The 24,737-nt window shown below is 38.8% G+C and overlaps 2 protein-coding genes across 7 annotated transcripts in view; one reads left to right on the forward strand and one right to left on the reverse strand.

The window, feature by feature from the left end:
* The window catches only part of NPHP3 (nephrocystin 3), a 41,301-nt gene extending 19,358 nt beyond the window's left edge, over positions 1 to 21,943 (forward strand). For 2 of the 6 annotated variants that reach the window (XR_008549397.1, XR_008549405.1), the window contains exons 18-32: positions 352 to 446; positions 1,389 to 1,511; positions 2,899 to 3,088; positions 3,216 to 3,457; positions 4,444 to 4,519; positions 5,641 to 5,768; positions 7,163 to 7,403; positions 10,328 to 10,453; positions 11,027 to 11,142; positions 11,703 to 11,873; positions 12,889 to 12,991; positions 16,194 to 16,307; positions 17,038 to 17,162; positions 17,865 to 17,943; positions 21,814 to 21,943. Coding sequence is in view for 3 of the 6 variants with exons in the window: in XM_054688537.1 (XP_054544512.1) it covers positions 352 to 446; positions 1,389 to 1,511; positions 2,899 to 3,088; positions 3,216 to 3,457; positions 4,444 to 4,519; positions 5,641 to 5,768; positions 7,163 to 7,403; positions 10,328 to 10,453; positions 11,027 to 11,142; positions 11,703 to 11,877 (1,512 nt within the window). In the remaining 3 variants the exon portion in view is untranslated. Of the gene's footprint in view, positions 1 to 351; positions 447 to 1,388; positions 1,512 to 2,898; positions 3,089 to 3,215; positions 3,458 to 4,443; positions 4,520 to 5,640; positions 5,769 to 7,162; positions 7,404 to 10,307; positions 10,454 to 11,026; positions 11,143 to 11,702; positions 12,068 to 12,888; positions 12,992 to 16,193; positions 16,308 to 17,037; positions 17,163 to 17,864; positions 17,944 to 21,813 lie in introns of those variants that run through there. The other 4 variants (XM_054688537.1, XM_037524358.2, XR_008549406.1 and 1 more) reach the window with 3 other exon arrangements.
* Positions 13,492 to 24,327, reverse strand: UBA5 (ubiquitin like modifier activating enzyme 5). Its single transcript, XM_037524346.2, has 12 exons — positions 24,068 to 24,327; positions 22,050 to 22,095; positions 21,857 to 21,946; positions 19,754 to 19,863; positions 18,745 to 18,831; positions 18,109 to 18,193; positions 17,260 to 17,364; positions 16,955 to 17,082; positions 16,206 to 16,341; positions 15,883 to 15,958; positions 15,624 to 15,730; positions 13,492 to 15,088 (listed from the first exon to the last, which is right to left on the reverse strand). Exons 1-12 carry the CDS (start codon positions 24,226 to 24,228, stop codon positions 15,005 to 15,007), a joined length of 1,215 nt encoding a protein of 404 aa, XP_037380243.1. The 5' UTR covers positions 24,229 to 24,327; the 3' UTR covers positions 13,492 to 15,004.
* Between the last annotated feature and the right edge of the window lie 410 nt (positions 24,328 to 24,737).

Genomic DNA, 24,737 nt, shown 5'->3' on the forward strand with positions numbered 1-24,737 from the left:
TTGTGAATGAGTGTGAGATGTTAATAATTTTATAGGCTTATCTTTCTCCTTTATTGTATTTTGCTTAGATGTAATTTATTCTCTTTAATACTTTTTCAATCCACATTTAGTATTTAGAGTAAGTTTTAATTAAATGTTTGAATTACATGATTTTGAGTACTTAAAATATTAGTATAGGAATTTTTATTCTCCTAACCCATAAATATATCCTGAATTCTAAAATACTCTAATGCTATTTCTTTATATAACTATGAAACTGAAATAATTGTAAATTCTTTTTTACAAATTCTTTGTTAAATGGACATTGACTTACAAAAAAAAGACTGTAGTATTTTTTATTTTTCTCCTTAGGCTTGGGAAGCAGTGAGACTGGAGTACCTGGAAGGTCCCCCCATTATTTCTTCATATAGGCAAAAGCTAATCAATTACTTCACCGTGCAGCTCAGGTATTTACAGTAAATGTCCATGTTCTGTGACTTCTACAATACACACTGTCTCTCATTTCTTTTTTTTTTTTTTTTTGAAAGATTTATTTATTTATGCATACAAGAACTGGGGTACAGGCCAGAGATGCAGGGGGTGAGAGGATTCACCAGAGACAGAGTGGGGAGCAGAACAGGCAAACTAACTGAAATACGCTGCTGAGGGGAGCAGCAGGTGAGTCAGGAGAGGTCTGCTGCGCCATGTGGGTAGCTCCCTGGCCAGCCGGGGAATCAAACTCATGCTGCAGTGGCTGTGCACAGCTTTATAGGTTGCGTCTTAACCCCTTGTGCCACCAGGGTGGTCCCTCTTTCTCATTTCTTTCTTAGACTTTTAACGAGGCTTTTTATGGTTTACACTTTCATGTATAAAAATTTAATTGTTACCAAAAGTATTAAATCCTTTCCCTATTTTGTTAATGTCAAAAAAACAAAAGATGATTTTATAAGTCTTTCGGTTTTTTGGGTTTTTTTTCCCTTTTGCAGAAGTTAGTGAAATTTCAATAGTCTTTTAATAGTAGGCTAAAAGATTCAAACTTAGGGAAAAACCAATGCATGATCATTTCTTTGTTTTTACTCTGTTCATCTAAATATCTTTAAAATGTATGTACGTCTGTGTATATTCATGTATATATATTTGGGTCCATTGAGTGTTTTTCAATAGTTCAATTTTAGGAAATATCTTTAGAGTTTGGTTGATGGTCCCTGCATATCAATTTGTTTATTTTCATAGGTTGGGAGAGTTTCTGGTTTTGACCTAATTTTCTCAGTGTTGAGTCCATACATAAAGTCCATCCATCCATACATGTTAAATGTGTTTTCCTTCCTTCTGCCTTTGTCTGAAGCCTGTTGCAGCGACCTCGCTGCAGGAGGGTCTATTGAGTGTTGTCCTTGCTTCTCTTGGACTAGTCAGGACCGAGTGACCTGGAGGGGCGCAGATGAGCTCCCCTGGCTTTTCCAGCAGCAGGGAAGTAAACAGAAGCTGCACGATTGCCTTCTCAACCTCTTCGTGTCTCAAAACCTTTATAAAAGGTAAGACACTCATTTGCAGAAACAGATTTAAATGGTTGTTCAGCATAACGGAGAAAAATGGCATTTTAATTTAAAAAGTCGTCCCATTTCTGTGGTACCTGAAAAATAAAACACTGGGAGAAATGTTAAGACGGTGTCCTAGTTGCCACCAGAATCTACGTTTTCCAAGTAGAAAAGAGAGGATTGCTGTCTTCATACAATCAGAGCTGGAATGGCCTTGAGAGAGCTTTATATCTTCTCTTTTTTTTTATTAATTTTTAAAATTTTTTTACATCATTGTTCATTTTTAAACAATATTTGCTTCCCCCCATCCCCTCAGGTGGAGTCCCCATAGAGTTTCCTTCCCCAGGGCACCCGTGCACCATCACCTCAGTCCCCTGTGCTCCTCCTTCCCTCCCTCTGATCCTCCCTCCTCTGCCCCTGCAGGATGTCGCTGATTTATAATTGTCCGCTTTTGCTTTGTTGTGTTTTGTACTGTTACTATTTTTTTTTACACTGATGTCTTATTGGGTTCCCCTATATTCCTGCTATAAGTGAAACTATCTGATACTTTTCTTTTTCCTTCGGGCTTATTTCACTGAGCACAATTCCTTCTAGCTCCATCCACGTTGCTGTGAATGGCATGAGTTTATCTTTTTTGATTGTTGAATAATATTCCGTTGTGTATATATGCCTCAAAGATCATCAAGGAAAACATAAACAGCTGAGAGCTTTATATCTTAAACTCCCACTTAAACAGGTTTAAATGCACCCCTTCCCCCCACGAGGAGGCTCATGATGTCCGCCTCTCAGGCCTTCAGGCTTCTTTACGAGCAGCCTCCAGGTTCTGGCCGAGCTGCCTTTATAGGAAGTCTGGTCCATCTCATAGCCATGCTGCCTGCCTCTCCTGCTGTGTGTGACTTTGCTAGTGGTGGGCGTCTTTGAGCTAGCTTCTCACCACCCAGCCCCACGAGGGGTTTTCTATCTCACTTCAGAATTTAGACATTTCTCAAAATGTAGGTACATGATTTGTTTTGCCCCTGAGTGAGTTCTAATTTCTTTGTGACACCTTGTAAGTTAAGTCTGAGTTCCACCCCAATTTTCATGCTTCCTTTGAAATCAGATTCATTCTCGAGCTCTCTCATCCTGCATAGCATCCGCTACAGATGCGCAGGTTTACTTGCCTTGATGAAAGGCAATGTAAATATCATGATGGTTTGCCTGTAGTTTATTCTGGTCTAATTTCCATCATCTCTCATTTTGGGGCTGGGCCCAGATGATGAGCTGAGGCCGCAGTCTTGACTACTAACAAATTGCCAATAATAGGTTGCTATGAATTCTGGCCTCTTCACTTGATACTGGGTTTTAAAGTTTGTTTTTCATCAAATTGCTGTTATTTGTTTGCCAGAGGACACTTTGCTGAGTTGCTGAGTTACTGGCAGTTTGTTGGCAAAGACAAGGGCGCCATGGCCGCAGAGTACTTTGATTCCCTGAAACAGTACGAGAAAGACTGTGAGGGCGAGGAGAACATGCTCTGCTTAGCCGACCTCTACGAAACCCTGGGGCGGTTTCTCAAGGATCTTGGCCTTCTCAGTCAGGTAACCTAGCAGGGATACAACATGTGGGTTTTCGTGTTTACTCACCTTCCTTGCTGGAAGGTCATGTAGATTCCACTAGTGTGTCCACCAGATGGCAAATCTCAGAGCCTTTCAACTTATTTCCTAGGCTGTGGTGCCTTTGCAGAGATCTCTAGAAATTCGAGAAACAGCTTTAGATCCTGATCACCCAAGAGTGGCCCAGTCCCTCCACCAACTCGCAAGTGTGTACGTGCAGTGGAAGAAGTTCGGCAACGCAGAGCAGCTGTATAAACAGGCCCTGGAAATCTCAGAAAATGCTTACGGTGCAGACCATCCACATATTGCTCGTGAACTTGAGGCCCTTGCAACTTTGTACCAGAAACAAAATAAGTAAGATTTAGATCACTAATACTCTGGCTTTATGACAAGGAGTTAGAGACCTCAGTGTGCTTAAGTAGTGGGCTTTGTCTTGTGACTATCATTTTCCTAAGTATATTCTTTTGAATGCATGAGATTCAAATATGAATTCTTGGTCTGGGTGTTCATGGGGGCAAACAGCAAATTAGAGCTACAGATTATTATGATCTATAGATTGTGAGGACAGAGCAGGAACATGGGGTCTTGTGGCCAGACTTGCATGGAACCCCTTCCCAGACTAGCTTTGCCACTATTAAGATTGGAGGCAGCCAGCCGTGGGCCTCAGGCCAGCTCCTGATGCCCCCTGTTTTGTAAAGAAGGTCTTCTAGAAACATAGCTGTAGGTTTTCACTGCTTCCCTGTGTCCATAGCAGAGTTCTGTGTTTGGGGCATGTGACCCCAAACCTAAAATATTTATTATCTGGCTCTTTACAGCAAAACTTTGCCAGTCCCTGGAATGATAAAAAGTCTCTCTTATCAACTAGACACCGACTGAATGTCATATCTTCCTCCATCGGAAGTCATTTCTTTTGCTCCATAAGTAATACGTGTTGGAATTATTTCTTTTAATTTTTAGAAGTTTTTTTTTTCCACACAAGTTTTGTGAATATTGCACCAAAAATTAGCCTGTGCAGAAGAGGATAGAGCAAACTAAAATTGAAGCTTTTCTTTTAGTTAGTGTGTCCTCCACAGATTCACTGTGGGTTAAATGAGTTAAACATCTGTTCAAATGTCTGCTACATAAAAGACTACCCTTTTTTGTTCTGTTTTGTTTCATGAAGGTTTTTGTTAAAGAGTTTTAATTCCCTGTGACTATCACTTCTAGAAATGATGCTGTGTTTAATAGTAAAAACAAATGGCTTTATACTAGATGAGGGAGTGCTTTCATTTCCTTGAAGTGCGATACTTTGCACCTATGTCTTTTTGCTTGACTTCCTTTCCTTTTTTTTTTTTTTTAAGATATGAACAAGCTGAACATTTTAGGAAAAAATCCTTTAAAATTCGTCAGAAAGAAACAAGGAGAAAAGGCAACTTGGTAATGAGAGATTTCTTTTGGGTTTGGTTTTGAAGCAAAGAGGAAAAAAGTATATCATAATCAAGATGCATAAAAATACTAACATTGTGTTATTTATATTGCATGTTTAAATATTAGTATTACTGAGAAGTACAATTTAATAGACTTTCAAAAAGCAGAACTGAATGTTGTGGTAACCATTGTATGCTGGATGTGTATCAGACTATCATGTTATACACCTTAGACACACACAATATTATGTTAATATTATCTCAATAAACTGGGGAAAATTAAAAAGCTTTTCAAGTGAAAACTTCATTTGAAGGTTAGACTTTGGAAGATCAAGTTTAAAGTTGCTTCAGTTTTTTTCATTGAAGGGTTAGTAAAGGAAATACCAAAAATTTAGTGAACATTTTGTATTAGATTCAAATGCAAAGAAGTTCTTACCCTTGGGTACAAAAAATTTATTTTCATTTTTCTGATAAATCTATTTGTAGTATCTATATTTTAACTTAAAATGTTCTGAGGAACTTTTTTGATATATATTTGACATATGACCTAGCATAAATTCAGGTAGATAACATGTCAACTTGATATATTTCTCTGTTGCACTCTGATTGCTGTTGTAGCTATGGTTAGCACCTTGCTCATCACACAATCATTTTTTTTTGTGGTGGGAACAAGTAAGGTCCAATCTCTTAGCAAGCTTGGTAGTTATAACACAGTATTGTTGTCTGTATTCATTGTCCTCTGCCTTCAGTCTCCAGAACTTACTTATCTACTAGTTGCAAGTGTTCTGTGCAGTTTTAAGTACCTGATGTTGAAGCATTTCCCAATGCAGTCACTAATACCTGCATGATAGTTCAGTTTCTTGATCTTTTGGAAGGACTTTGGGATTCAGTTTGCTTTGCTAAAATGTCTTATCATTTCACAGAACATTTTTTGACCAGTTTTCAAAGGTGATGGTTTGTGGAAATATGAGTATCATCAATAACCATTAGACTAATTCAGGTGATGCTTAAAAATATAGTAATCTGCTTTAAAGGGAAGAAACAAAGGATATTTTAGTACCCAGCACATTGTTCAGAATCAGAGGCTGCACTCACTTAGTAACTGTTGTTCATATTCTGTGTTTGCTCCAGTATGGATTTGCCCTTTTACGTAGACGGGCCTTGCAGTTGGAAGAACTTACATTAGGTAAAGACACACCTGACAATGCTCGGACCCTCAATGAACTGGGTGTTCTCTACTATCTGCAGAATAACCTGGAGTGAGTACCGTGGGGTTAATGATGAAACAAGTGTGCACTTGGCCGTCTAGGTCCAAAGCTGTTTTCCATTTCTATCAAGTCAGGCTGAAACAATGGGAGGGAATGTGCTAGATCCGTGCATGAACCATGCACACAGACACACTGGCCCAAGGCCCTGGCATTGTCGCTGCTGCTTCTCTAGTAGCTGAGAAGTTCTGCAGATTCCCTAGTGTGGAACGAATTTATGACATTTATGATACTGTGCACAAGGCTTCTCAGAAGAAACTTGGGACAAAGAGAAAACAAAAGTATCAATATCTATGGCTGGTAGTTTTACTCTTGTTTATTTGAAGATAAAAGGCAAAAATGGCGTTAATATTTATACTTTCTGAAAAATGAGTGGTTTTATATTCCTTTGGCTGTCAGATAAATAAAGCAAATTTCACACATTGGATATCAGAAAAATGTAAAACTATTTAGCTCATTTCACAAAAGATTTTTTTTTAAAAGATTTATTTTTTACTTTTTTTTTTTTTTTTTAAGATTTATTTATTTATTTATTTATACAAGCACTGGGTACAGTCAGAAGCGCGGGAGGGTGAGAGAATTCACCAGAGCCAGAGTGGGGAACAGAACAGGCAGAAGGACCGAAGTACACTGTTGAGGGGAGCGGCGGGCGGCAGGAGAGGTCTGCGTGCCATGTGGGACCCTCCTCTGGTGGCCAGGGAGCAGCCGGGGATTGAACTGGCGCTGCAGAGGCTGCGGGCAGCTTTGCAACCCAGCGCTCAACCGCTGTGCCACCGGGGAAACCCGATTTATTTATTTTTATACAAGAGCTGGGGTACAGGTCAGAGGCGCAGGAGGGTGAGAGGATTCACCAGAGGCAGAGCAGGGAACAGAACAGGCAGACAACAGAAATACACTGCTGAGGGGAACAGGGGCAAGACAGGAGAGGTCTGCCGCGCCATGTGGGACAGCTTCACAGCACGGCGCTCAACCCACTGTGTCACCGGGGAGGCCCCACAAAAGATTTTTTTATTGAAAATTATTTAGTGTTAACTCCAAAGGGAGAGCGAGTTATCAAGCTCTTTTATTTGAGTTAGGTCTGATAATTTTAAAAATATAGAAGGTTTGTTTTGGAGAATAATTAGGGGTTTGTCTTTAGAAGTGAGTGGAGAGCTGAGGACACAATTGGGGTGCTTTTGGTCCTCAAACTCATCGGTCTACATTTTTCTTTTCTAGAAATGGACAAGAAAGGATGGGGGGCCAGAGAGAGAGAGGGTTTTGAGCTTAATCCTTTATCTCACTTGCTTGGACTTTTGAATAAAAATGCCTCAGTTCTTTATCTAATTAGGGCTAGGGAATCTGACCTCTAGGAAATAAACTATTTCAACTATTCTGGGTTTTGTTCCTAGAACAGCGGACCAGTTTCTGAAGCGTTCCTTAGAAATGAGGGAGCGAGTTCTGGGCCCAGATCACCCCGACTGTGCCCAGTCTTTGAATAATCTGGCTGCTCTCTGCAATGAAAAGAAGCAGTATGGGAAAGCAGAAGAACTTTATGAAAGAGCCTTAGACATTCGGAGAAGAGCTCTAGCTCCTGACCACCCTTCTTTGGCTTATACTGTGAAGCATCTCGCAATCCTATATAAGAAAATGGTAAGGTTCCTGGGCATGCTTACATGTGCTTTATAACATACCAATTAAGCTCTGTTTACTGTTTGCAAAATCTTCTGACCCATAGATTATTTACTGTGAGCTGTAAAGTCAGTGATTTAATTTTTATTTTTTTATTTTTTTTTCAACAAAATAGCCATAATGATATTTCAGATAACTAAGACCTTCCCTCTTGTTTTTTTTTTTTTTTACTCATCACCCTCCCTTATCCCATTCTCTGTGTAGATGTCTAATATTTTTTTTTAATAATAAATTTTATTTTTATATTCCCCATACAATTGCAACCCCCCCATTTTGACCCCAATCCCTCCCCTCCCGCCACTCACCCTCCCAAAAGTGTCTCTGGTTCATAGATTTTTGTTGATTTTGATTTTCACTTTCTTATAGTTATTCATTTTCCTGGTCCCTTATTTAAGTTTTCTAGATTCCTGCTATGAGTGAGACCATCCGGTATTTTTCTTTTTCTTTCTGGCTTATTTCGCTGAGCATGATCCCTTCCAGCGCCATCCATGTTGCTGCAAATTGCTTGTGTTTATCTTTTTTGAATGCTGAGTAATATTCCATGGTATATATGTACCACATCTTCTTGATCCAGTCATCTATTTCTGGGCATTTGGGCTGTTTCCAAAGCTTAGCTATTGTAAATAGTGCTGCTATAAACATAGGAGTGCAGGTGTTCTTTGGAATGGATGTTTCTGTGTCCTTTGGGTAGATACCTAGGAGTGGCATTGCTGGATCATATGGAAGCTCTATGTTTAGTAGGTCCAGAAATCTCCACACAGCTCTCCATAGTGGTTGGACCAGTTTGCACTCCCACCAGCAGTGCAGAAGAGTTCCTTTTTCTCCACATCCTTGCCAACATTTGTTGTTGCTAGTTTTTTAAATATGTGCCATTCTCACTGGTGTAAGATGGTATCTCATGGTAGTTTTAATTTGCATTTCCCTGATGACAAGTGATGTTGAACATTTTTTCATATGCCTGTTGGCCATTTGCATTTCCTCTTCCGAGAAGTTTCTTTTTAGCTCTTCTGCCCATTTTTTGACTGGATTATTTTCTTTGTTGTTGTTGAGTCTCATCAGCTCTTTGCAGATTTTTGTGGAGTGATTTAATTTTTAACAAATAGCTGAGTAGGACATTTAAAAATACTGTTTCATACTTAAAGTACTGGTTTAGATTTGTTAAAATGTATTCTAAATACAAATGCATTTATCAGCATTCTAATTAAACCTTATTCTTATACTTCAGAAGTTCTGAAATTCAACAGTATTACCTTCACTGTGTTAAGCAGCCATAATATATAGCAGATCACCTATTTGTCAGGGATGAAGAAAGTATTTGTGTGGATTAAGTGAAGATTTTAATTTCACTCTCTTCTGTGCCAACAATTAAATGTAACCATTCTTCACCATAGGGCTCTACTTTGAGTGATGTTGGGAATTTTTTTTTTACAAAAAAAGGCAGTGTTTATTATCTCTTTTCTCAGAAATAACCAATACTGACATTTTTCATGAGTGTTTGTTTGTTTTTTAATTGAAGCAACATTGGTTTACAACCAGTTATGGGATCACATCCTTCAGGTGTATGTCATCACACCACACCCACCACCGAGGCCTCGACAGTCCTCATAGTCCACTGTGCTCCCTCCCCCTCTGCTCTCCCCCGCCCTGCCCTTCTATGGGAATCTCAATTCTACAGTCATATTTCTAGGGCTTGTTACTGGTTTTGTCTGACTCTGTTTTGTTTCTCTATATTTCACATATTAGTGACACACCCTCTAGTATTTGTCTTTCTCCTGGTTTATTTCACTTAGCACATCTCCTTCAGTTCTGTCTTGTGTTCAAAACTGAGTAGTATTCCATTGTGTATATAGATGAAATTTTTCTAATCCACTCCTCTGTCTAAGGGCATGTAGGCTGTTTGCATGCTTGGCCATTGTAAGATGTGCTGTGATGAAGATAGGAGTGTATAGATATCACTTCAGATTTGTGTTTCTGCAATTTTTGGTTAAATATCTGGGAGTGGAATTGCTGGGACATATGGTAGATCTATTTTTAATGTTTTGAGATATTTTAATATACTGTTTTCCATAAACAGTCTACACGCCTGCCAACAGTATGCGAGGGTTCCTTTTTGTCCACATCTTCACTAACACATGTTGTTTCTGGTCCTTTTTGACATGGGTCCTTCTCACAGGTGTGAGGTGGTATCTCACTGTGGCTGTGATTTGAATTTCCTTCATGATACGTGATAATGAGCATTTTTTTTCATGTGCCTGCTGGCCATCTTTATGTCATCTTTGGAGAAGTGACTTTTCAACCCTCTGTCCTTTTTTTTTTTTTTTATGTTTGCAATTTTTGTAGCTGTTTTTCCAAATAAATAATGCCAGAGAAGTCTGCTTTCACTTCATTTAGGGTGGTTTCAGGGCTGTGGAAAGTGGATTTGGACTTTGTGGGATGCTGCTTGGTCATACTGACACTGAAGTTGTTGTTTTAGTGAGAAGGACCCATTGTTGCTGCCCAACTTTCAAGTAAAAAAAAAAAAAAATTAGAAAACTCTAGAAGGATTTGGTAGGCAATGAGTTCTTATTTTGATGACACTCTATATGATGTATAGTAGCAAACCTACTTTAACTGGCCTGGTTTTACTTCACCAGAAACTGAGTAATGACGGGCAGTCCCAAAAGGCTTTCTGAGTTATGAGAGAAAATGCTTTATGTTCAGTTATCCTACAAATACTTTATTACATTTCAGTTATCTATAAACTGAACCGTTAAACTGGGAGGAAAGCGCCTGAAATTTTCTCCGTCAAAATTACTTTTTCATACAATTTTGATTTATGGAAAAAGCTCTGATCAGATAGTATTTATTGCTTTAATATTTTGTTAGATTTCACTTTTGTTTTTTAGGGGAAGCTTGACAAAGCTGTACCTTTGTATGAGCTGGCGGTTGAAATTCGGCAGAAATCCTTTGGCCCAAAGCACCCTAGTGTAGCTACTGCCTTGGTGAACCTAGCGGTTCTCTATAGCCAAATGGTAAGTTCCCACACTTTAACTCTTCATGAATGAATGACATTAAGAAATGTAAAATATAGGTAAACATGAATTAGATGAGGCACAGTAATAATAATTAAAGGAATTTTAAGTGATCTGTTCTCCTTCCTTTAAGTACTTATAAATTATTGAAGTTACATTTGTAAGGGCCCTTCCTTTTAGTGTAAAACACCGAGTCTTTAGTTTATGGCAGAGGCTTAGTCTTGTCAATTCTGGACTCCATCTCTATATCTCAAATTGTCTTTAAGCTGTGGCCCGTGAGGGGTGATAAACAGGTACCATGCCCACTGAGCCATAAACAGGTTTGTGTTTGTATTATTGTGTGAAGTCAGTGGTTACCAAGTTAGGTTGAAAAAAAGTTTTTTTGTGACTTCCTACTATACTGCTTTTCCCATTATGATTAATCATAAATTAATCTGTCTAACCCCATGTTTTAGGATAATAACATTCTAAAAGGGCTTACCCATATAGATTGGCTTAGTCTAGAATACATTAATAATCATTTCAGAAATCCAGTGTGTTTAAGTGAGCTTTATTATTTTCTTTTTAAATAAGAAAAAACACATTGAAGCCTTGCCATTATATGAAAGAGCATTAAAGATTTATGAAGACAGCCTGGGCCGGATGCATCCTCGAGTTGGAGAAACATTAAAAAATTTAGCTGTGCTTAGGTAAGAATTTTTTCACTTTCCTCATCCAGCCAGTACTGCCTTTTAGAACAGCTTTCATCTGACTCAGAACAACACAAAATGTTCATTGTGGCATGTTTTTTTCCTTGGAGGGGTTTTGGTTGATTTACTTCAAGAGATGCTAACCTAGTGTCCAGAAGCAAAATGAAGTCTACACAGTGTACCCTGAAGCATGGTTTATATTGGCAACAGCAGACCCTGGGGGGACATGGGCAGTTTGCTCAGCGCTAATTCACCATAAAGTACATGTTGACATTTGCTTTATTTACCTCAGCATGCAGAGAATAACTTCCCTTAGCAATGTCATTGCATGCATTTTAACCCTGTCTTGATGGTGACCCTATGAGACATCAGAGGATCCAGAGAGTCCAGATAGGAGGAAGAGCTTAGATACTGTTGTACTGGTCTGCCTGAGCGAATACACTAGAAAAAGCCAGGGGGAAAGTGAACAATTATTCACAATTTGTTTTTCTGAATCCTGTAGGGCATGTAGAATTGTTAAAAGGTTAGATTCTCATTTTAAGAATTTTTTTCTCTCAAAGTTATGAAGAAGGGGATTTTGAAAAAGCTGCTGAGCTATACAAAAGGGCAATGGAAATAAAAGAAGCAGAAGCCTCACTTTTGGGTGGAAAAGCTCCTTCTCGACACTCAAGTGGAGACACCTTTAGCTTAAAAACCCATTCTCCTAATGTTTTCCTTCACCAAGGACAAAGGTAACAGCAGCTATTACAATTCATTGCAAATGCACCCTAGGATAAACTCTTAGGAAACATTTGGAACATTAGAATTTAAACTTTATTAAAAAAACGTTTTTAAGAAAATTTATTTTTATGTTGTGTGATTTTTAACTGATGTTTGCTTTGTATGATATTTGTATGAAATTATATTGGACTATATTGAAAGTTGAGTCATTGTCTTTTTTTTTTTTTAAATAGAGGCATGTTTATTTATTTATTAATTATATTTGTTTGTTTGTTTTGTTTATACAAGCACTGGGTACAGTCAGAAGCGTGGAGGGTGAGAGAATTCACCAGAGCCAGAGTGGGGAGCAGAGCAGGCAGAAGGACTGAAGTACACTGCTGAGGGGAGCAGTGGGTGGCAGGAGAGGTCTGCGCACCATGTGGGATCCTCCTCCGGTGGCCGGGGAGCAGCCGGGGATCGAACCGGCGCCGCAGAGGCCGCGGGCAGCTTCGCAACCCAGCGCTCAACCGCTGCGCCACCGGGGAGGCCCTCATTGTCATTTTTTTTTTTAAAGATTTATTTATGCATACAAGAACTGGGGTACAGGCCAGAGGTGCTGGGGGCAGTGAGAGGACTCACTAGACACAGAGTGGGGAACAGAACAAGCGGATTGACTGAAATACACTGCTGAGGGGAATAGCAGGTGAGATAGGTCTGCTGCATCATGTGGCCAGCACCCTGGCCTGCCGGGGATCAAACTCGTGCCATGCTGCAGTGGGTATGGGTAGCTTCACAGCACTGTGACTCAACCCCTTGCACCAGCAGGGAGGCCCTGTCATGTAGGTTTTATTTAAAAGAATGACCTCTCCAATCGCAAGGGATTGGAGACATGTAGGGAGCTAAGGTGACACGGAGAGCTGGTCATGAAGAGTAGTCGGTCTCTGTTCACAAGGGCTGGCAGAGCAATCAAGACAAGAGTTAACAATCCCATTCTTTTCATCTCTCAACAGCTGCTTTAGCCTCATCATTCCTTGTCTTGCTTTTCAGCAGTAGCCTGGCCCAATTCTCTACCTCAAAGAAAAGTTTCGAGGAATAAAGGGATCGTGTTTATGCAAGGCTTGCCTGTCTCCTGTAAATGAGCTCATAAAAGGTATCTGACTTGTTTGCTGAGCTGTCCACACTGTGTTGCTTTACTGTGTGTAGTGTCTGATGTCCTCAATGTGTGACAGACCGAGCTCTTTGGCATTCTTTGAGCTTCCCCCAAATATGGACTTGACATGCTCCTTTATCTCTTTCAAGCGGCCTTTAAGAGCTGTCTCTACACTTATCTCAAACTCTCATTAGTTGCCATTTTATATTGAAAGTTCAGTATTTTTTATAAATATTGCCACATTTTGGATATAGTTTTGTATCATTTATGTATTTATATGTAAAATCTTCAATTTTAATACTTGTAAGAGTCCAACATATATTAATTGTAAAGGTAAAAGATGTAATAACCATATTTTGCTGTTTTAAACTACTAATAGTTTAATTTCAAGTTCTCCGTTTCCCTCTCCAGTTTATTCAAGAGGGTTATATTAATTCATTGAACATTGTAAAAAGATTTGAGTATTGTGAATACTTGCTGAGTATCTTATTTAGCTTGAGCTTTGATGGCTCTAAAGGGCTTTAATCAGTGTTCTCTAAGGCCTGGTTCCTCACATGTGGCCTGTGAACATGGACTCCAGCTGAGAGCTTATTAAAAATGCAGATTCTGAGGCTCTCCCCAGACCTTCATAATCAGAATCTGCAGTTTTGCTAAATCCCTAGGTGATTCATATGCACGTTTGAGAGCAATGATCTAGGACGCTATACTGGCGGCTTATGTTAACATACTTAGGCTAACATACTGACTTAAACGCTAACAGACTGCACATTTGGGGCTCTCTGAAACTAGTTTTTAGAGCTTTACTAACACTTCCTCCCCAGACATACAACTTAGACATCCGTACCTTCAAAACAAAAAGAAAAAAATCACCAAAGTATCAGATTATCATAGTAACAGCCCATGAATAGTGTTCTTTATTGGTTTCCAAACCATTGGGAATTGATCTCCACTAAGGCTTTCTATTATTGGTATGCAGCTCCAGAGAAAACCAGTTTGTCAGCTTTGATTTAGTGAACATGCTCAGAGAAAATGGTATTTTGGGATGAATAAATACATGTCAGTCACAGCAGAGGCAATTTAGGCCTTTTGCCCACCATCCAGGACAAATCCTTGCCAATATCTGGTTCCCTGAGGAACCACATTGAAGTTAAGTCTTCGGAAGGAGCTCTATGATGGGTATGATCTACCCATCTATTATCATAGATAATAGCTTATATTTATACTTTGCTCTTTAAGAAAGTCGTCTGACTCCAGATACAGGTTCTACAGATGCACCGATTTTTCTTTGGTCTCTGCAAATATATAATTTGTACTTCCTAAAAGTACCTTCACCTGTCTATCCATGGAAAAAGTGCTCTTTTATTTATCTCTGTCTTGTTTTGAACATACGGTTCACATGTTTACATACTTTTCCAGTGTCTATATTTCAGTTTGATGTCATCAGGAAACATTTGAGAAGATATTTTTATTTTACAGGATAACTATTTAAAATTTACTACTGGCTTGGTTAATAGTGGTGGGCTATTTTCCTGTAGAGGGCAGTTCCAAACAGCGCGTAGAGTCTGCCAGCTCTAACCACCAGGTTGTACCTCTTGTCCTTTTGTTTTGAGGACACATACTACTTTATTCTCCATGGCCTCAGCAAGAGACCCTGAGGACTACTAGAAAGAAAAGGATTATTGCAGCAAATTAGTCCTTCCTCCCCACCCCTCCAAAAAGGCCAAAACATTTCAAAGGCTAAATTTTCAATAAGGTTTCTAACTGCCTGTAGTCATCCTTTGACGTTTCCTTACTAGAATGAAACATGAGTTTCAGGAGAGCTGTTGATTCAGTCCAAGGTTGAGGGCAACTGGCAAATTTGTATTATCAAAAAGTGTAACAGTGAAGATTAAAACTCAATTGATGTTACCTTATTTTTGTTCATTTCAAAACGATTTTTTTTAATTGCAAGGGAGAAATTTGCCAAGGGAATAGGTTTAAAAACAGGAAATAAAATATAGACCAGTTCAGTTTCTACATGTTCTTCATCTTGGCCATGAGATCTTCTAAGCTTTCACCAGAATCTTCCACTGATACCTCATGTACAGAATCTTCTTGCTATCAACAAATGAAGGAAACAAACAAAAAAGCACTTAAAATTCTTGATACTTAGGAATATATATAATCGGTTCTAACCATGTTCAATAAATTCACAGAATAAATTTTCTCTAATAAATATGCCTTCTAATTTTTAGAAGAGACAGTCTTTCACTTTACTCCCCCACCCCAGTCTCTTGATTTACAAAGCAGTGATTTTAATATTCTTGAGATCTCTACCAAAGTGGTATTTTAAGTAGCATTATGGCTAAACTACCAATATAAAAAAAAATGATACACTCATTTAATCAAAATCTATTTCACTTGAGCCATTAATCAGTAAACAAAACTATTTTATATTTATATTTTCAAATAGTTTAAAATGTGCTGTGCATGTCTATATTCACACTGCTTAACTCATACATCTGAATGCTGAGTGCCAAATGTCTAAAATGGGAACCACAGCAACGGTACTTTTTATTTAAGAGGGTGAAGATGAAGGAAGACAGATATTTTCTCTCCTATGATATTAGGGCAAATCAGATTTTAGATGTACCTTTTTGGGAATTGTATATGCCACTGTAATTCCTTCTGGTAAGTCAGGAACTGGACCTGAAGAATTTTTCAGTTCCTCTTCAGAAACCTCAGATACCAACTCTATACCTATAGAGTTAAATTTGACCTTTTAACGGTTTTTTTTAAGGAACTTAATAAGCAATATTCAATATTTATATAATCTTAAGTATAACTGCATCCCCACCCATAAGAGATTTTGTTTCATGCTGCCATTCCATAATCTATGAAAGGGTCCCTACCCCACTCATTGTCTTCATGCACTATTTCTTCCTCTTCTTGAACAACCTCCTGTTTGGGCAGTGCTGCCACCTTTTTCTGTAGAAATCAAACGGTAGCAAAGTGTTTTTTCATTTTTAATTCTCTCAAGCAATAATCAAGAATTCAAACAGTTTATCTTATTAAAAACCAGAAAGGACAGTGAACAGAATTTGTGAAGCACAATACATAAATTGAAACTAAAAATCTAAAATCCATTTATCTTGTATAGTAAAATAAGTATTTTTTTTAAGTTACTGTCCTATGCAATGTGATCTTTCCTACATTCTGACAGGTTGACTTATACCTTGTATTCTTCCTGCTGCTTCCTGCAATTTCTGTCATCACACTGTGGATTTGGCTTCATGGACATAGTAGGGAAAAAATCCTGCATTGCATTGTATCCAAGGTAAAAACTAACAGTACCAAAATTTAACAGAAACCTAGAAAAATTAAAAAAGTGGACTTAATTAAAACCATGAAAGTATTAGAAATAATTAACTTGTTTAAAAATTGTTTGGAGGTAGACAGCAACTTTTGTAACAAGCAACCTAGAAATCAGAAACTTTTTATCTTGTTTACAGGGTCTGGCTCAACTAGTATGAGCTGCCTAAATGCAGAAAAGATAAGATTATTCCATTTCAGAGAATGCATTATTTATTTTTGAACTTCTAATAAGGAGAAAATGTTGACAACTGTGTCAACGACTTTAGGAAACAAACTTCAGAGAGGCTAAAATCTACTAAGTAAAACCCCGTGGAGAAATGAATCTTAGAAATCTCTGAGATGGTACTAAATCTAACTATCTTACTATAAAATTTATTATCTTAAATGTACAGCTCAATAAAATCTTATAAGTTTTCACTCATTAAGCACTATGAGATCAAAACAGAGTTTTTTGCAGCATGCCACAAAGCCCCCTTCTGCTCTCTAAGTCAAAAGAAATTCAAAAAACTAGACATAACTAGTAACTCCAATATTTGTGCTGCTTCCTAAAACATATTTATCTTTATCAAAAGTAAACAAGACTAGTCAGCAGCAGTAGTCCTCACTCACTTTAACACGTTTTGGACGAGGATCCCAGCAACCACCCCCATAGTGGTGGGGAGACTGGCCGCACAAACCCCTTCTCGTTTCAGAGTCTTTTCGTCAATATTTGCAGCAACCACAAGTGGAGGAGCACACTGCATGAGAAAGAAAAAAAGGCATTTCAAAGGAAAGGGAGAAAAGTAGATGTTTCAAATAGCATTTCTTCACAGTCCAGGTTTGTTTTTTCTTTGAATTGTAATACAGCTTCTTTGATGCCCCTAGGAACTCTAATACTTAACAGTAAAAAAGAGCCCAAAATGCAGGCTGCCTACCGCAAAACATGCAGATTCTCCAGGAATGATGAGCTGTATATGCCCTGAAACTGCATTTTCACTGACACCTGATTCCATCCATGTCTGTCCAAGTTCATTACAAGCCTTAGCAGAAGTAGATGAAAACAGAAGAATAAGACCAAGAAATAATTTACCAAACATTCTTTTGTGTTTAACTAAATGAATTATCAAGGATTTAGAAAATTAATTTTCAGACCAAAAGAGGAAAGTTGTAAGTAAGGAATCCCTTGGCAGTTGCCATTCTCTCTTAAAAAAGTAACCTGACAGCATCCAAGTAAGCAATCAGTAAGTAGCTATCTAACTAAACTGAGCCATAGCTCACTGGCTATCTTATTAATGTAAAAATTAATTTTTCTAAAATAATTTCAGCAACAAAGAAATGTAAACTGTTATCTGAAAAGTTAAAACCAATAATTAAAGGAAAAAATTCAGTTATGTTTTTGAAAAAGCATGTCTGTAGGCAATTTACAATATTTATAGATTTACTTAAAGTAAAAAAATTAAGGCCAATGCTAAGAATAACCAGTATTATAAGATATGCATTTATTTAAAAAAATCATACATCAGAAGTTTCCATTTTCTAGTTCTCCCTGTTGGCATGAGCAAGAGTAGGACAGGAGTGCATACCACCGCCAGCAAGGCCAACAGGCCCCCGCGCTATGGGTAAGTTTCAAAAGAAGGCTAAAGGTACATTAAAAGTAAACACAGCACACTGTGAAAGGGTTTAGACACAGAACTATTTTTTGGATGGGGAATATATACCGTCAGGCTGTATGGGACCGTGTGTAAGTCCTTAAGTACAACACCTCGCACTATAGGAATACTCACTGTATTTATTGTCATTCGAGCTTCAAAATTGTCCACGCAGCTAAGAACTAGGTCAACAGGTTTTCCCTCTTCCAATCCACCATTACTAGGCAAAGAAAAATTTTTTTTAAAAAAAAAATCAGGACACAAAATATATCCTAATTATTTTTCAGTCACATTTAATCTTTCAGTAAATGTTTAAGTATAATTAAGACACAGTGTTTAATAGTAAAGATTCAGTAACTATTACAGAAATTACCATTTTTCTAACAAATTTCAGATTTAACATTCATTCATGTTCACTACAAATGTAAATGTAATAAAAATTTAATAAAATACTTCACTGTTGTTAGAAAAGTTTTTACAGAAAACCACTTTCAGATAGAAAAATAATCTAGAACACATAAGTCATAACTGAGGATAACTTATTATATCATTATAACAAGGTTTTGTTTCTGGTTTTTATTTTGCTGTTAGTATTTTTTTTTTTTTTTACAATACACTTAACTACGTTCCTAACACATAAAATTATGCTAAAAATGAACTATTTTAAAAACATATGTCAGTCTACCAATTCACTGAATTAATCATGAGTAGATATTCCTAGTAATACTTATTAATTGAGCTGGACATTGTATAAAATAATTAAGATTTTACCTTATTCTATTCATGAAATGTTGAAAGTTTTCTACTGTGGTTATATTGTAGTTGTGCACTTCAAAAACAACATCAGGATTAATGTTCCTAAGAGGCAAAAAGGAAATGATTTTAAAAATTACTAGTAGGATAGTAAGAGAAAGCAGGAAAAAGACTAAAAGAATTAAAGATCATTTAACAGAGGTTAAAGAAATAGAATTCAAGTTATTCAGAGAAAATCCAATAATTTCCCAGTATAAGTAAATCAAATCAGCATGCCCTATGTCTTAAGCAGTCATGTATGTCAATTATTTCTCAATATGAGGAAAAGAAGAGCAAATTCAAAATCGTCTTTTGTCACCTCTTTTGTCACTTCAGGGACTAGGTTCAAAATGTGTGGAAGGACTGCTAAAATGTTCCCACCATCTATGTGCTGGGAATTAAGCCTTTGTCGCCTCTGCTAGCTACAGCTCAGTTTGACAAAAAGACTTCTTCATTCATATTCAAGTCAGCAAAAGTACCTTTGGGGCCACAAAGAACCTCTGAAAGTGAGGGTTGGCAAACTATGATTGTCAGGCCAAATCTGACCTGCTTGCTACCTGTAGTGTAAGGTCTGAACTAAGAATGGCTTTTACATTTTAATGGTTACAGGAAAAAAAAAAGTGAAAGAATAACAATAGTTTACAACATGTGAATATTATATGAAGCTTAAATTTCACAGTCCATAAATAAAGCTTTATTGGGGAAGCCATGCATATTCAGCTGCCATCACTTCTCAGCCTACAGCTGTCATCACTTCTCAGCTACCAAGCTTAGCAGTATCGACAGAGATCACCTCAAAGCATAAAATACTTATTAGCTATCCCTACACAGAAGACGGTGGCCAACCCAGATCCAAAAGCTAAGAGAATTCTGTGTATAAGTGAAACCTGCATTTAGAGAGAAACATCTAGATCCATTCATACATTAGGGTAAGTCATACAAATACACAAAGTCAGATTTCACTCATGGTCTTTGTTATTCCATTTACCTCAAAGTATGTTCTGCTGCTTGAACTTTACTCAGTCCTGCCTGATGGGGTTGGAAGAAAAGTCTATTCATATTGGCCAGTTCCACCTTGTCATAGTCAAAGAGTAGCAACTGAAATTAAAAAACAGGGGTCTTCTGTTGAAAAACATACTGAAGCCCAACCTAAAAACAACAAAGACAAACTAGTGGACTTCACATTGGATGGGTTTAGCAATTCGATAGTAATCATATTAGCTAACTCTAAAACACTGGGTGCCATGTATTAGCTCTTTTAATGCTCTATGAGGTATAGACATAGGTACTGTTATCCTCATTTCAGAAATGAGACAACTTGAGGACTTGACCCAAAGTTACTCAGCTAACATGCAGTGGAAATGGAATTCAAATCCAGGCCTTCTCAATCTAGTATCTGCACCCCAACCCAGCAATGTACTGTTTTATCTGTAAATGATTCAGAGAAATTAATGTTCATTGCAATTTTAAAAAATTGTGTAAACATCTGACTTCATTCCAATTTTTTGCTAAAAGCCAGGAACCTATTAGATAAATGTTTTAAATAAGATAAAACAAATGCTGTAACTTAAAATTATAGTTTAATATGACTCCTTTTATGACTAGGACACTATATACCCATGCCTTGGCAAAAAGATCATTCCAAATGGAATTAGTAGCCAGCTGGTCAGCTTTTGTTTCCTGTTATATATTTAGATATGATAGCATTTGTCACTCACACAAACACAAATTTTAAAGTGTTCAAAAGATCCCATTTCTTATCAGAACAGGTTGGACCCAAGGATTTCAAGGCATCTTCCTTGATCTAAAATTCTATGATTTTGTAATACAATTCTCAGCACCCTATATTTTAACAATAAAAATAAGAACAGGATTTTTCTACTCCATGCAGAAGCTGCAAAAAAATAAACTCAGCCGCTAACAATCAAACTGGGTAACCCTTTAATATCTTGCTAAAAAAGCACTTAGCCATCTATGATAATTTTCCAAACTTACTTCAGAGTTTCCAAAATATGTTTATTTAAGTTTATTCAACAGTGTTTATTAGGTCAGGCTAAGTATTAAATTTGAGTTTAGGCCTCATGGCTGATTTATGAGTAAATTGCAATAAATCCTAAATTTGAGGACAGGATTCAGGAAACCCTAAATTTGATCCCAGGTATGTCAGGGTAATAATGTCAGCTACACACTACTGTTGACTGACTTCTGTAAACCTCCTAAAAGCCTTTAAAATGTTAATGAACACCATTATTATTTTGGGGCTGGCCTGTTTGGATAAATTAGTACCAACTTTGAGGCAAAGACAACTTTATGCAAAGAGAAACCTTTTTTATAAAAAATTTGAAGCATGAGTAGACTAACATTAAAAAGCACAGATGAACTTTGTGGGAAAATGCTTGCTTTATCAAAATGATAAAGCGAACAGAATTGTGGAAAGCTTATGAACTGAACCACTATATAACATACATCATAGATGCTGGTTTTATAAATCTAAGATTGGTAGACTGATTTCTGAGTTCTCTTTCCTAATCACAATCTAAATCAATTTTAGACATAAGTAAAAAAATGTGTGAGTTAAAAAAATTGGAAGTAGTCTCCAGGTCAATTTTAAAAATATGCTAGATACATACTTTCTATTCTGTCTTATAAAACATATTTGTTAGAGGTTTCGGTTACCTCAATAAAAATAAAAATTTTTTTGAGGTTTCATTGTTTCACTCACACACTTTTATGAATTTACTAGCATTCTTAAGTTTCTATATCTGAAAGACAAGTCCAAACTGCTTATATATTACCCTGAAGAAAATATATATTATAAATAATTATTATATATAATTATTAATTATATTATTATAGCATATATATTATATATTACCCTGAACACAATTAGGTAGTCCTTGTTTAATATACAGTGATATCAGCTTCCATTTCAATGTGTTTATGTCTTAAGCCCCTTGGGTAGGAAGAACAATCTGAAGAAAGGTACTGCAAATTGCTAAACCATTAGTAATGAGAAAAAACATTCTCTTTTGTACCTGATCCCTCCAGAGTGAGCAGGTCCCTATACGACAGGCAAAGAGAAATGCTTTACCTTCCCGATGCCACATCTTGTCAGCATTTCAGCAGTCACGCTGCCGACTCCACCCACACCTACCACTGCCACGGCAAAGGTGCGGATTTTCTATGAAATGCAAAATTAGGTATGTCTTGGTTAATAAATCTTCATCAGAAATGATTTTCATTTGCTGAAGTCATCTTCAAAAACACGGAAAGGTTTATCATACCTCATAGTCGCTTACAATTCCCATTCGTTTCAAGGCCATCAGGCGGCTTAAAACAAAGAAATAACGTTTTAAGGTTTACAATTTTCTAATAGATAAGTCTACATCATCATAGAAAATAAATGCCAAAACTCAGTCATTACTAATCCTTTAAAAGAGGAGAAATCTTTCGGCTGGCTCTGATATTATCAGATAAAACCCCTAGACAGCTGTAAAAACACTGAAGCCAGAATACCCTGTGTAGCCTGCAAACAGGATTTTTTTTTAAAGCTCCTCAGATGTTCCAATGTGCAACCAAGATTGAGACCTATTGACTTAAAATGTTAAGTGTTTAAATGAGAATGGGTCATTTAAGTGAAATCTGAACATTTCCTTTGCTGAGTATTTATATATATGTAATGTTTAACACTCAGATTTAATGTTTAACATCACAATAATAGAATTCTATTTACTTGTGGTCTCTGCCCATAAGGGGGGACGTTTACTTTTAGCAAGCACTAATCATACGCAAAGGAAGTTAAGAAGTACTTTACCTAGTTATTGCTAGCCTGTTCTGGCATCTTCTTCAATGTTTTGATTTTTAAATATTTATGTAGTTTAAAAATCTAGACGATTCCCACTCATTTACACTTTTAGAGTCAAATAGCTCTACCAGGCTTGTTAGGAAATTCAGGGGTCTTTTGGCCCGCCTCCCATTTTTCTCTCCTTTCTCACCTTCAGCTGTTACCAAGTATCTCTAAATAACACATTAACATTGTTATTTCTTGATTTTAAGTTTTAGGCATTCCCTGAAGACTCCACTCCTACCTTTGGTCCCTACAACACACAAATATTTCCCATCATACCAGCCTCTTAGTATTGTGAAGTGGTGCTTTTGGCCAGCTGTTATTACTGTTCACAACTGGGCAATGCGGTATATCAAAACTTGCCCTTTCCTGTAAAATTCTCATCCTTGAAATGAACACTTATTTTTCCACTTAGGCTTAATTTCCTGTGTATTTTCACAAACTCAACCTCAGTTGTTGAAAACTTGTTTAAATATAGTCACACGCATTTGATGTTTAAGTCAGTTTTACCTTCTTAAAGATTTGTCTACTGGGATCCTCTGACATGCCTCCATCTACAGACTTACATACGCACAACTTAGTTTAGGTTGTTTAAAAAATACATATATATTCAGACCCTAAGACTTTCACTGATAGGTCATCAATAAAACCTTTTTTTAAAATGCAAGCTTTCCTATCTTTAAAGGGAAAGAGCAACAATAACAGACAGTACTATTATCCCCATATTACAGTGAGAAAGCAGAGAGGCTCAGACCTTCCCCAAGGTTACTCAACCATTGAGTTGGGACTTGAATCTAATCACCCTTCCCCTTCCCCTGCCCTGGAGACATGCTTCCTCTGAGGAATTTAGATGCACGTCTGGGTTCCAAACTGAAAGGCGGCCCCAGTTCTCTACACCATACGGCCTAGGCTTGTGTAAACTTCCAGGTTCGTGTAATTATGCTCGGACTTTTGCACAACGAAATAGCCTAAAGTGCCACTTCTCGGCAGGGAGTCCCTTCTTAAGCTAGCCACGGCCACATATTCCAGTGCAAGCCTTAGGAAAAGAGAGGTGCAGACAGGGCTGGTAGTTAAGTCGATGACTTCAGAGTGAACCCAGCTCTCCCACCACACCCCAACTTCATAATCTCGGAGGAGTCCAAGCTTAGCGGGCTTTACATTTCATGCCACCTTCCGACAGGTGTTATTACTGTCAGTCCTGCGGCAGCGAGAGGCTCAGAGTCCGTGGGAGGAAGAGCTGGACAGGTGACACAGGAGGCGCAGGGGCAGCGCCATATGGCAGGGCCACTTGGGGATTCTGAGGGACAGAAAACACCCAATGGCCAGGCCCGAGGCTCGGCCTCGTGCGTGCGGGAGGCGCCGCCAGGACGCGCAGGGGCGGCGGAGGCCGGGAGCCGGCCCGGGGGTCCCCGAGCGCGCGCCCCCGCCCCCCCGGCCCGGCCCGGCCCGGCGCACCTGTAGGGGTTGGAGTCCACCACCTCCGGGCTCATCCTCGCGATGCGGGCGCGGCCGCCGCGCCCCTCGCCGCCCCCCGCGCCGCGCCGGCTCCTCTCCCGGGCCAGTTCCTGCTCCAGCTCCTGCACCCGCTGCCGCAGCCGCTCCACGGGCTCGGCCATGGCTGGGACTCCCGCCGCCGCGCCCAGCCCGGGCCGCCGCCGCCGCCGCCGCCCCACGCTGCCGGGCCGGCCGCGCCGCGAGGAGGGAGGGCAGGGGCCGCGCCGGCGCAGGCCCCGGGAAGACACGTCTCCGCCGCGGCCGCCCCGCCCCGCTTCCGGCGTGCGGCCGTCCCCGCTCCCCGGGAACCCGCCCCCGCGAACTTCCTCCCGCCCCGCGGCCTCAGCGCGCGGGCCGCGGCGGGCTGGGGTCGGGCGTCCGGGCGGCCGGCGACGGTGCCTCTCCCACCCGGGGGACCCTTTCTTCCCGGGCTCGCGGTTCCGGCGGGCCCATTTCTGAACCGGACCCGGGTCTTCCGCTGGCCGCGCGTCCGACGTAAAGATGGGAGAGCCTTGGCGAGCTCATCCGCCCGTCGCGATTAACGTGATTTTGCTCTCTTTAAATTGTTGGCGGCCATTCCTCCAACTCTGAGGCCGACAGAGCATTTTAAATCCGAACACACACTCGGCGG

This window comes from Talpa occidentalis, unplaced genomic scaffold, assembly GCF_014898055.3.
Source record: "Talpa occidentalis isolate TD23 unplaced genomic scaffold, MPIMG_talOcc4v2.1 talOcc4.10, whole genome shotgun sequence".
Lineage (NCBI taxonomy): Eukaryota > Metazoa > Chordata > Mammalia > Eulipotyphla > Talpidae > Talpa > Talpa occidentalis.

Excerpts from the sequence above, each read along its gene's own strand:
- UBA5 (XM_037524346.2), bottom strand. The coding sequence starts at position 24,228 with ATGGCCGAGCCCGTGGAGCGGCTGCGGCAGCGGGTGCAGGAGCTGGAG. Across the intron at positions 16,342-16,954 it reads CTCGTCCAAAACGTGTTAAA|GTTTCTGTTAAATTTTGGTA; the intron begins GTGAGTGAGGAC and ends TAATTTTTCTAG. Across the intron at positions 15,089-15,623 it reads CATATACAATTCCCAAAAAG|CAAGAAGATTCTGTACATGA; the intron begins GTACATCTAAAA and ends ATTTGTTGATAG.